Source organism: Euprymna scolopes, chromosome 23 (genome assembly GCF_053919585.1).
Source record: "Euprymna scolopes isolate OS-2025 chromosome 23, ASM5391958v1, whole genome shotgun sequence".
Lineage (NCBI taxonomy): Eukaryota > Metazoa > Mollusca > Cephalopoda > Sepiida > Sepiolidae > Euprymna > Euprymna scolopes.
In genome coordinates, this window is record NC_136504.1 from 18,005,957 (window position 1) to 18,019,670 (window position 13,714).

The following is a 13,714-nucleotide window of genomic DNA, read 5'->3' on the forward strand; positions in this document are numbered from 1 at the left end:
AAGAAAGAAAATGACGATATAAAACTATATACTAATATATATACATATAGATTTATTCATTTATTCAATAAGGTTATACATCAATTAGGGGTGTAGGATAAGTGGGTACCCTTTATATCATGGTATTTCGAAGCCTAATGCTTTTCATCAGAAGAGGAGAGAAGGTGCTAGGTAACATAATAGGGATAAGATGTCTAGCGATAGTTATATTAGGAGCGAAATAAAATATTGAGGCTGTTTGGGAGAACTAAATTGGTCTCTGTGGTAAAGGAGGAGTATAGCTTATTATTATTGTATGTATGTTTGTATGTCAGCCTAAAACTTTCAACAGAGGTGACAGATTTTCACGAGATCTATATCGTATTGAAGCACGACCCTTCGGACGACAAATATCGAAAAATTGGCTAAAAACATTAATTCCTTCACCTTAAACTGAGCACTTTTCAACAGGGGAGGGGTCGCTTTTTTCACCGATATTTTTGAAAATCGTCCTCTCTTTTCGTTTGACTAGCTTTAATTTAAACCTAGTGACTTCCGGCTTGGCGATGGATGCAACGGCAAAGACGTCACGTTTTTTTACGGTCTTTTTCCCCTTCGGCTCGTACCTACCTGCATTCCTACTACCACTATTTTTTCTTTTCTTTTTTTTTTGTTTTTTTGCTCAACACACACCTCCAAACACCCGGGCAATGCCGGGCACCTAGGCTTTAAAAATAAATCTCTAATGGTAACAACTTAATAAATATGTTTACATATATAACAATGAAATGAATTACATTTATCGTGCTGATAATCATTCGAGTTTATGCTATTTTGAAAACATATTTTAAAAAAAGAAGTGCGTGTTAGCACCTATAATAAAATAATTGGTAGTAGTTGAACGCGCAGCCCGAAATAAGCAAAACCTCTTTTAAAACAAAACAACGAAAGGTTTATTTGGACGGCAAAAAGTTGAAGGTTGGGCTGTGTCCAGTTTAAAAGAAGGGGTTTTAGATGAGGGCTGGTTGTTGATATTACTTGTATTGATCAAACTATTGTTCTCATCTTGAGTGTTATTTTTGCAACGTTTCGGTCAGGTTGCCCGTTCGACGGTCTTCAGATTTTAATAGCATTTGGAAGCCTCTAATTATAGAAAAAACAAATATTGTGCACCCTTAAAAATTGGGCGATGAAAGTGAGACAATCCCCTATCGATTTTTATATGAGATTGGCCTCCCCTTTGTCAACCAATTTTTTTTTTTTTTTTTTTTTTTACAAATTTGTAACTAAAGTCATAAAATAGATACTAACTCATAAAATACAAAAATGTATACGGAGCCAATAACTTTTCTCTTTTCTTTTCCAAACAACAACCAACATGCCTGAAGTCGGCCGAAGGAAAATCCGACCGAAATGTTGCACAAATAACACTCAAGATAAGAACAATAGTCCAATTAATACAAGTAATATAAGAGGTAGAACGTTCTTTGAGTGTGAAGGTTAGGCAGCAGTTCTTTGTGGAGTTCTAGGTTGGCCAGCAGTTTTCATCAGTGAAAATCGTCGATGCTGGAATGTCCAGTGGAAAGGAATGAGAGGAGAAGGGAGAGAATCTGGCTTTGTTGCTTGTCGGCTTCTTTCTGCCAGTTGAATGAGATTCTCAAGGGACGAAAACAAAAAAAATTTTTTTGAAGGGACAGATGGAATTAATGTGTCCTGTCAGCTGATTGGTCAGCATGTGTGTGAATCACTCAGCAGCAGGAGGCATTGATTCGCGAGAGAAAATAGACTTTTTTGTGACAATTATACATTTTAAAGATTAATTTATAAACAAAATATATTTGTTGGATTATGCCGGGGCAACATCGGGTGGTTTTGCTGATAATAGATTTAGAAAATCGATTATTATTATTATTATTATTATTATTAAAAAAGTAAAATTTTAGATAATGATATTGTGTTAACTGTTATGTAGAAACTGGTATTCAGAGAGAATGTTTTGAAAGAAAGAATGTTTAGTAACATATATACGTTAACGTAGAACAGTCGAGGAAAGAATGCAGTGAAAAACAAAATATGTTTCTAACAGATAGTAAAACGTGATTCAAAAAGTCACATGTTAAAATATGTGAGTTGAATTACGTCATAGCAAGGATTAATTTGAATATACACAAGCAGAGTTAGGAGATTTACAGGGAGACAATCAGACCAGAAAAATATTGCAAAAAGGCAGTGTTTTAAAAGGGCAAGTTTCAAAAATAGGTATTCAAATATAAGATTTATATAAATTTATAACTTAATAATAAGCAAGAATTTGAGGAAATCTCTAAATATTAGTGAGATTTTGTCAACTATTATTTTACTGTTTTATATATAAAATGGCATCCCTATCAAATATTGGCAAGACCCTTTGGTGCCCACACCTTTGATTTGACTACTTGGTGGTACTTTATGAAAAAGAACACGCCCATTTTTAAATACGTTAGAGCTGAAGCTTCATTCTTTAAATAGGGAGTCAGCTAGAATTTGGGGCATGTGAGTGGAAGTAGCTCTCAAACCAGTTGAGTTCGTAAACATATATATATATAAAGGGGGTTATAACAGTAGTCTAAAGAGCAGTGTATTTTAATGTGATAGTAAAATTACTAATTTAATTAAAATACAAGAAAAGAACAGTGCTCCTTGTAATTCAGATATATAATAAGCTCGATAGGCAAATATTACAATATATTTTCATTTTAAAATCTGTACTACCGGCGAAGCGAACGTCTGTCTATTCTATGTTCTGTGTATTTGGGATTGTTTTACTCTTTTATTGATGTTGAATTCACCTATTCGTAACAACCATCATCGTCGTCGTCATGAACGTTGAGGATTTGTGTCGTTATGAACGCGTTTTCATTTTAAAAGCTGTACTATCGGCGAAGCGAACGTCTCTCTATTCTATGTTCTGTGTATTTGGGATTGTTTTAGTCTTTTATTCATGTTGAATTCATCTATTCGTTACAATCGTCATCATAAATGCTCCTTCATATATATTCTACATGTACATGTATGTGTACGTGTGTGTGCATATGTATGTACATGCGTGTATGTATGAATGTATGTGCGTATGTGCATTTTGTCATGTGTGTTTGTTCTTGCGTATGTATGTGTTGTGTGCATCTGTTTGTATGCATGCTTGTATGTGTACGTGTATATCTTTATTTCGATATGTGTATGGGGTGGAGAGGACTCCCAAACGCCCTGTTAAGGTAACCCCTCTGAGTGAAGCAAATCTCTGATTAAAAAAACAAAACAAAACAAAAAAAAAACATAAAGCGGGAGACAAGTGCCCACATTAAGCTGGTCTGCAGTTTGATTTGTTGCTGGCTATCTTGCTGATGCTTGTTGCTGGATCTCAACATTTTTAACCGAGAGAGAGATTTAGCTGTCGTACAAAGCTAAAAATCTGTAACATCATTTTTGTATAGATACTTCCTCAGGCATTTGTCTATAAAAATTGTCCATGGTGATGGAAAAAGTGTCACGTGTGTAGCCCTGAAATGTTGGAAGCATGTAATAATTGATCTGCCATCATTCTATATATGCATATTTGTGTGTATGTATGTTAATATATGTATTAGTGTATGTATGTGTATGTATACCTATTTGTATATGTATGTATATATGTATGTGTGTATATATTTTTATTTATTTATCTATTTATTTTTTGTGTATATATGTTTGTGTGTTTGTATGTATATACGTATATATATTTGTGTGCATGTATGTATATGTATATATGCAAATATATGTATGCGTATAGGTGCATATATATGTACGTGTAGTTATATGTAGGTAACTTTATGTGTATGTATGTATATGTGCATACATGTGTGCGTATATGTATGTGAATATGTATGTATATGTGTGTATGTATTTTATATGATAGTATATATGTGTATGCATATGTATGCATATGTGTGTGCATGTGTGTATGTATATGTTTTTATGTATGTGTTATATGTATTGTGTATGTATGGATGGATGTATGGATGTGTGTATGTTTATGTGTATGTATGTGTGTATATGTATATATATATATGTATGTATGCCAAGGACCGTCTTCAATGTCATGTCTGCTTGAGCGTGTGAATTTGCTGGCAGGACTAAAATGAAAAAAAAAAAAAGTTATCTTCGGGCTCATGGACTTTCAGTGACTGAGGGAGTGGCACTCGTCTGACAAGACGTTGCAATCAATCATATATATATATATATATAACTACTTCATTTATTCGCATAAATTTAATATACGCGCATAAGCCTGACGAATCCTATAGTTGGATGAAACGCAGAATATTCAGTGTAGCTTAATCGCCATATATATTTTATAAATTACTAACTATATATATATATATATATATATATATATATATATATATATATATATATATATATATATATATATACACAATTGCATTTATTACTTTTTTCTAGGATAAAATGGAAGGAACAAATACTACCGTCTTCATTGGCTCTTTTGCTCATTCAACCTGGGATGAAGCTCTCAAAATATGCCAAGATATGGTCATTGGAGTTCATAAAGGAAAGGTAAGTGATTGTTTAAAGCGTGTTTAATATAATTTAATATATTTCTATAATTTATGGGTCTGAGGTAACTGTTATACTGAAAGTAGGGCACCTATCAATGATGTTTTAGTTCTCGGATCAAGTTTGACGATGCTGTCTGGGTTCTAGCAGATAGCTAGAATATTTACAGAAGAATGATGACGAAAAAGGTTTTCACTAAACGTATATTTTATTGCATTTCACAATGAATCCATTTCTTGAAGTTTTGAAGTTGATTCTTGTTATCGTCAGAGAAAAGCACAAGGAGGTTCCAAACTCCCATATATATTCAGACTTGACATGAAGACCCTTTTCTTTCAACTTAGAATGTAGCATAGCTGCTACTTTCTTTAATCACCATTATGCATTCACTTTTTGGACAGAATTGGTTGTTCAGTAGTCGAAGTGGTGATATGGTAGTTGAAGTTTCAATCTCTTTTCTGTCGTTGTAGAATAGGAAAAGAAAGTATCATTCTAACATTTAATACAACTTTATTGAATTGTTTTCGTTAATGTGTAAATTTTACAAGGAAGTCATCATTTATCAAGGCTTGGAGGCAACTCGAGGATAAGGGTTAATAAATGTACAGAGGTCACTGAAACTACAGCGTAGTGATCATTAGTGCTGGAAATTGAGTAGTATTTGATTATTTAAGGGGACATCTCAAAAAGAATTTGTCCACACTGGACTTGAAGATAACGTATTGTAGTCAGTTTGGAAACGGACCAGCAGAACAGAGTTCCACGGGCGGGCAGTTCTTTAAAAGAAACTTTGTTCATGGAATTTGCATTTAGATTTAGACACAGATAGAGAATGGGGGAAATTGTTGATAGTGGTTGTAGCTAGACGAGGTACATGTCAAATCTCAAGACTGGGGGAAGGGGTTTATGCCACAAGAGAGAAGATCAGGGTTGGAAGAACTGCCATGTAACCAGTCAGCTCGTTTTGTTCTCTTGGCCGAAAAAGAGGAAATAGACTGTGTATTAACCCTTTTTCTCAACTTCTATCATGTGCTCAGCTCGCCTGAGAGATGGCATCTGATTAGACAAACCAGAAAGGAAGTTGCATGCTTGCATAAATCAGCGCCGAGCTAAGAAACCAAACACAGATCCAAATTGTCGCTGCTGCTATAATCGCTATCACTGTCTTCTGATCAATAATGTTTTTAAGAAAGATCGCAAATGAGTCTTCAAAATTTGTTTGGGATTTTATTCATTCTTCATAACATAAATGTATAAACATGAAACACCCAACCACTCCCGATGTAAAGAGGGGGTTGTGACTATCCAAACCCACTGCTCTTTCTCTCTCTCTCTCACCCGATTCAGTTAAAATAGAAAGATTTCGACCTCCCTCTCATTCGCTATGTAAGACTATCAGTTTTCCTGTCTGTGACGTCACTGCTGGTATATAAATAGTGGAGTAATTTTAACTAACTTACATGTACTACTATTTTCCATTTTTTACAACCTAATAATAGCAAACGTGTATATTCTTATAATCTATGTTATTTCTACGTAAACTTACTTCCGATCTATTTAATCTATCATTTTTTATCTATATATATAAAAGCGAAAATGTATGTATGTATGTGTGTATGCTTGTGTGTCTGCTAAAAACTTTCGACAGACAGAACAAAAATTCACAAATTTGATCTCATGTGAAAGCCCCAACCTTCGCTCGACAAATATCGAAAATTTGGCCAAAAACGTTAATTTTTTCACCCTGAAATCAGCACTTTTCTACAGGGGGTGTCAGCAAAAACCGTCCTCTCATGGCGAATTCGCTTCTACGCATGCGTCATTCGACGTCGCGTCCTGATTTAGTTTAAAGATTTAAAAAAATGAACTAATTTCGTGTACGTTGTGTTAGGTCAGTTGGTTAGAGCGCTGGGTCATTATCTAAATGTTTTGGGTTCGAATCGTGATGTGAGATGTCTTCTTTTTTATTTTTTTCGATTTTAAAAATTTTAATGTTGAAGCAGGATTATTTAAGCCATTTTTACGTAACGTTCGTTTTTCTGTTTTTTTACTTCGCTTATTCTTAGGTTTTCATTAACCCCCCACCCCGACCGACCACACACACCCAAAAACACCTGGCCAACGGTACCCACCGATTTTTAAAATTTTAATATCGAAACAGGCTTATTTAAGCCATTTTTCACGTGTTTTTTTTTGGGGGGGGGTTATTTTTCAGATTTTAAAAAGTTTTTCTGTTTTCTTTTTTGTTTTTCCGATTTTTACATTTATCATCGTTTGTTTGCCTTACGTTAGCTTTTTGTGGGTTTTTTTTTTCGATTTTTTAATTTTTATTTAATATTTTAAAATATTTACTTCACTTATTCTTATGTTTTGATTACCCCCCCACCGCCCGAGCAGACACTCCCCGCTTTATTTTTCAGATTTTTTAAAGAAGTTTTAACCATCCTTTTTCTGTTTTCTTTTTTTGTTGTTTTTTTACTTCGCTTATTCTTATGTTTTGATTAGCAACCCCACCCCCGCCCGACCACACACACCTCCAAACACTCGGGCAACGCCGGGTACCCCCCTCTAGTGGTTAATGAAGCATTTATTTTCCCTTTATTTCTTAAATACCATACTGAACATTCAGTCTTTGTATCAGCTACTCGACTTCCATCATTATTATTATTATTATTATTATTATTATTATTATTATGTAGTGGTAGTATCTACTATTCCACTTCGGTGTTTCAATTGCCCCAATCATACGTTGTATTAAATCCTGACAGTTAATTGATTCATATAAGGTCATCAACAGTTATATTTTATTATTCTATTACAAACTAAAATCATTAAATAAAAATTTATTATTAAATTCACGTATTATTATTTTAATATATTTCAACTAACTTGCATGCATTAATTTTTTTTCTTTACCACCTAATAATAGTAAACGTGTATCTGCTTATAATATATTATCTTGGATAACTATATAAACAGGAGTGTTCCGGATATTATCAGTTACACTTAGTATAATTCAAGTCACACAGTATATTTATAGTAATAATTGCTATCCTATTTCGACTTAAATTTCAGGGTATCTTTCTTTTTTATCATCTTTTTCTTTAGATTTATTTACTAACTTATTTGCTATTGATGATTTTGCTATGTTTTCATTATTTCAACATCATATATTCACTTCCATTAGCATATTACTTACTATATTATATATTCTATCGTCTTGCATTACAGTACGCTTATTTTGTGTCCATATCAAAAGTATTTACTATTTAAAGGTAATAAAGTATTCATATATTTATACATTACAACATAAATAATTATAATTAATGCAATGGTTTAGTTTATATAGTAGTTTTATACATATTTTACTAAACATTCTTTCTTTCAAAACATTCTCTCTGCATACCAGTTTCTACATAACAGTTAACATAATACCATTATCTAAAATTTTACTTTTAATAATAATAATAATAATAATAATCGATTTTCTAAATCTATTATCAGCAAGGCCATCCGATGTTGTCCCGGCATAATCCAACAAATATATTACATTTCTTTTCTAGTTCTGCATTCTACTGGTTCGTAGCATTACACTTTAGTTTCCCAAGTTTTGACTCATTTGATGATATTGTATTTTTAATGTTTATCACAGTTGAATCAGATACTTTCATTGTATTCTTATTAAATAGCTGTCTTAGTGTTTTTTTCTCTTTAAAATTATCAATTATTTCATAAAATTCGTGAGGTATATGAGTTCTCAAATATTCGCTAAAAGGAGGATTAAACCAGATTGTTTTCCTTCTATTTTTTTCGCTTATTATTAATATAATTATTAAAAAATATGAACACTAAGTATCTATACATAAACGTTCATAATGAAATTAACCTATACGTATGACGTGTTGGGTGTATATTATAAAAACACCTTTCTAATTGTGATTACTGTATTGTGAAAATCTGTTTCATAGGCTGTTGTGACTTTGGTTTTTATGCTTTAGGGGCTGAAGAGTTGACTTACTGGGATGTTTTAAATTAAAAACTATTATAAACTATTCTGTGCTGAAGAATTGCCTTGTGGGTATGCTTATACAAAAAAAAAACTATTACTGTGTATGCCGGAACAATTGCACAGGTTTTTAGCAAATAAAATTCAACATTTTGGAATTACCGATCTAGGTGTGCATCTATAAGCGGTAAAAATTTAAGAAATATATATATGTATATATACTAGCAGAGATACCCGACGTTGCCCTGGATTTAATGATAATCAACGAATGTTCTATACTTCCAATACTTTTATTGTCATCAAAATCAGTGAAATCGTCCATTTTTCAATAAAATCGATTCTAATCGGGTTCCCACCATGGTGCACAAGAAGGAAGCTTCACATGCTTCCCTGCAGTGACAGTCCACAATACACTGTAGTTTATATTGCACTGTAGAGAAACTATTGTCGATATTATGAAATTATTTTTATATAATGTTATTAATTTAAATTTAAAATGCAAATGCCAAGTATCATTTGAAATTATAAATTTTCCTGAATATATATATATATATATATATATATATATATATATGTATATGTATAACTCAAAAATGGCTGCATACACATTTGCTGCAGGTATTTGTCTCGTCAACACGGTCTTGACCCACATGCCATAACAAGAGTCGAGGGTGAAGTATGATAAAATGAGGGGTGACAGGCAAGAATGTTTCTTTTATTTTGTTTTGTCATGTGAGCAGCAACAGTTACAAAATACTGGTGCATGCTCAGCACCATTTAAAACTGTAAATAGAGATAAGGGGGTGGGGTAAGTAGAGAGGACCATCCAGTCATACATATGATTTGCCTTTGACTACAGACAGTCACTGTGAAGAGGGGCTATAGCAGAGTAGGATTACACAGAGGCAAACAAAGCAGGCATTAATAAGTTAATTTGCTTGCTATGTATTGCACAGATGTGACTATATACATAGGAAAGAAAAGGGAGAGGGGGTGGTAGATATGCAGACAATATAAAGAAAGAGGAAGAAAAAAGCGGGAGAGTGAGAGAAAGAAAAGGAAAGAATAATATATATATATATATATATATATATATATATATATATATATATATATATATATATATAATAAACTCTCCCGACCAATATAAAATAGAATTAACTATAAATACACCCAAGCCTCGATGAAAAACAACAACAACCACTCCTATGGATGATCGGAAGTGCCGCTAGAAAGAGCTAAAGAATATGGCTGAACAACAACCACTGGGTGCCATACTATATAACCTACCAACCAAAACAGGAAAGATCGCTCGGCAGATAGAAAAAATTAATAGTAAAATTGAAAAAAAAAAAAAAGACGAACTCAGTCGAATTTAATCAGACATGCATAAATAATGACTTGTTGCCAAAGTATACAAATATATATATATTCTTCATAAATTTTGGTTTCGGTTACGATTTAAGCGGATGCATCCAAGTCATATGGATATATTGTTTTTATTTTTGAAATTACAACTTTATAATATACAAGAATCATAGAAATTTGACTATAATAATATATACGAAATCTGCATAAAGTAAAATATCATATTTAAGCATATTTTACGAGCGGGCTACGCCTGGCGTTCCTGCTAGCTTAGATAAATAGTTTTGCAGTTTTAACAAAAGAACTATAATAATATCAGGGCGTCCCCATTTACGTCCACAGAATACCAACATCAATATATTACATACTAGCGGGGGTACCCGGCGTTGCCCGAGTGTTTATTTCCGGGACGGGGGGGGGAGTTTTAAAAAATGTTATGGTAGGTAAGTAGGAAGGATCAAACCCGGAGTCATGAGTAAAAGTAGGAAAATAAAGTGTGAAAAAAAACAACAAAAAAAACATCTGCAACGTTAATAGTTCGGCCACCAAGAAAAGTCCATTCCAGTTGTTTAGGAGAAAAAAAAAAAAAAAAAAAAAAACGACTACGGTAGGTCGGCGTGAACGTGAAAATATAATGTGAATTGTCCAGCACGCTAACCACTACGCCACAGAGCACTGCAGCTTGGTTTAGTGATTTTAAATAACTTCACATGAAAGAACTACGAAGCCAAACCGGTGTTCTCTTCTCAACTGTTCCTTGTGAACGATCCCCAAACGGTGTTAAGTGGTGGCAAGGGGAGGAGGAATTTATTAGAGAGAAAATATTTTACCACTTCCATTGATCTTAACCGATTTTGGCCGTGACTTCTCAGCAGAAAAAGTATAGAAATCTAAGATTATCGAGGAATTTGAGAAATAATAAGCCTATAACACACCTCAGATATTGTTCTGCCGTTTGTGCATATTATATTTGCATGAAATATCTTGATTTTTAATCCTATTAATGTCAAAATCAGACGGGAAAAAATGAGTTCATTTTATTTATATAGATAGAATAGAAGAGAAGAGAAGATGAAAGAGTCCGCTGTGGAATTTCCACAGGTCCCACTAGTAAAAATTAATTCAATACGAAGAACCACGTATTCCAACAGAGTTAATAAAACCTTCATACATTTTCCACCACTCAAAAGATAATTGTTGAAGTAATTTTGTGAAAAAAAACAAAAACGCTTTCATTCCATAAATAACTTTTGTTTACATGTGAGTGAGTAACATCCAAACAAATAATGAGAGAGAGAGAGAGAGAGAGAGAGAGAGAGAGAGAGAGCAGACCAACTCTCATGCAGTTCCTCAATGTGACTACACTATCCGAGTCTCCTGTTCTGCATGCATCTTCCTTCTATCCAGAACCTTTCTGCTTCTGAGTAATCAATTGTTAACTATGCTATCTACTACGGAAAATTTAGTAATGTTACGGCATTTCAGTTTTTCATGATTAATCAATCATTCATACTAATCATTGAAATTGTTCGTTCCACCGAATTTTATTTTAGATTGCGTTCATAGAAAAAAAGGAGAAGTTACCATGTCTTATGCAAGAACACAACCTCCAAGAAAACTGGATACGTCACCTCGGAGAAAGGTGAGTGTATTAATCTGTTTATTTCTGATAACGTCGTTGCTGTTGTTTTTACGGTATTTCTACCCTTAGGAAGTTATTTAATTAAATATCAACCCAAGGTTCAGTTCTCCTGTATGAGATGTCTCCCCGATTTCTACTTTCGGTTTTCCCTCTCTCATGCTCCTATTCTGAATTCGTAGCATCAATGAACTTTTTTCTTCTTTTTTACCAAATCTGTCATAACCATATTTTTTATGTTCAACATATTCCAAACTGATATAAATTATTGCACAATAAAAAATAATTAAATTTAAAAAAAAATCATTTTTTTATTTCGAATTATTTAATCAATGAAAAATTCCATTCTTTTACTTGTTTACTAAATTTTAACATCAACTTCCATTTCTTCTTCATGCTTATCGGGCGATTTAATGTTGATGTGCCGTTCGACCTCCACTTCTTCCTCAGGAAGTTGTTCCTGTAGGAGATTGCGATTTATAGACGGGTTCAAAGTTCCTGGTGTGGCATAGTGTGTGCCATCCATAACTGGGTATATTTTACAGAGAAACTTCCGGTTGCACAATGTTACTCTTTTGCTCCCATCTACTCTCACCTTATACTGTTGATTCCCTTGTGTCTCAACGATTCTTCCCATCTTCGATCATCGACGCGGGTAGTTACCGTCCTGGTTCTGAATCTGGACGAAATCTCCTGGAGTGGATGACATTGCTGGTTGTAGAACTGTTCGTTCCATATATGCCTCTTGGCCATTGCCGCCTCTCTTAATTCACCTATTTCTCTTCACCATTTCCTTGTTTGGTATTTATTCCATAAGATGGAAAGGTGGTTTTTAATGACTTGACCATATAGTATTACATGTTCAGGTCTTGGACAGAAGTGTTCTGATGGGTTGGTAATACCCGAGCAGCCCGTTTGTCGCATAGGCGTCCATAACTGCCCATGTCGTCAGCTAATGTTCTGCGGTTTTAACAGCTAACTCTCCGCAACCATTGCTTTGAGCATAATAGGTTGACGAGGTACATTTCTTTATACCCAAGTTTCTCAAAAATGAGTCATACTCCTGGAACTCAAACGATGGTCCACCATCCAAATAAATTTCTTCAGGTGCACCGTAAGTACAGAACCAAGTTCTCAAGGTATCACATACCATTTTGGCCCTTTCCGACATCATTAGAGCCATTTCAACCCATCCAGTATATCGATCTGCCAACACCATAAAGTTCCCACCCTGTATATCGACAAAGTCGACCACCACTTATTGGAATGGAAATTACGGGTCTGCTGGAGATGTTAAGGGTTCTCTAGGCTGAGCTGGTGCAATTGTGTTGCAAATGCAGCACTCGGCTCTGGTTTGCCTGATGTTAGCATCTAAACCCGACCAGAACAATCGTTGTCTTGTATACCATTTATGCCTTGGTGTGCGGAGTGAAGGGATAGCTTTATCAGAATTTTGAGGGAATTTTTGACACCCCTCACACAAAACTGCGAATAAAATATAAAAAGCTCGTAATTTCTCTTTTTAAAGTGGGTTGTTTATTTTCTTTTATTTCCAAAATAAACTATTAAAGTTGTTTTAAAAGTAATAGAAATATTTTTTTTTATTTTTTAAAAAACAGTGTTTACAAAGTGCCGGCGTGTCTTCATGCAGACATTTACTTTTACGTAATAAAATCAATTGAATTTTACGAGTTAAATATTTTTCAATTTTTCAACTTTAAAAATCTATCAAAATTTTTCTATTGGTTCCATTTTTACGATATTTTCAGGATCAATGTGAAATTTTATGCTCTTTCCAATAAACCGAATATAATATTTTGGACAAACTTTTTTTTTTTAATTCACCCCCCTCCCATTTTGAAATGTCTATTAAAATTTTAATAATTAATTTATGTACCAAAGTTTTATATATCACAAATTGAAGATAAAAGATCAATAAATAATATATTGTAATTTAAAACAACAAAAAAAGAATATTTTTTTGGAAATTCACCAGTAAAGTCCAAAGTGTAAAACCATTTTTTTTTTTTAAACTACGTTGAATTTTTTTTTTTTTTAAGTGGAAGCTTATATTATTCTTAGAATGTCAAGTAAATATGAGATGCTTACAACAATTTTTCTATTTCATATAA

At 33.3% G+C, this 13,714-nt stretch overlaps 1 protein-coding gene across 2 annotated transcripts in view; it reads left to right on the forward strand.

Moving 5' to 3' along the window:
* Positions 1 to 13,714, forward strand: part of LOC145245786 (guanine deaminase-like) — a 125,387-nt gene that overhangs the window by 39,043 nt on the left and 72,630 nt on the right. For both annotated transcript variants that reach the window (XR_013863031.1, XM_080107429.1), the window contains 2 exons: positions 4,456 to 4,569; positions 11,497 to 11,585. Coding sequence is in view for 1 of the 2 variants with exons in the window: in XM_080107429.1 (XP_079963555.1) it covers positions 4,462 to 4,569; positions 11,497 to 11,585 (197 nt within the window). In the remaining variant the exon portion in view is untranslated. The remainder of the gene's footprint in view (positions 1 to 4,455; positions 4,570 to 11,496; positions 11,586 to 13,714) is intronic.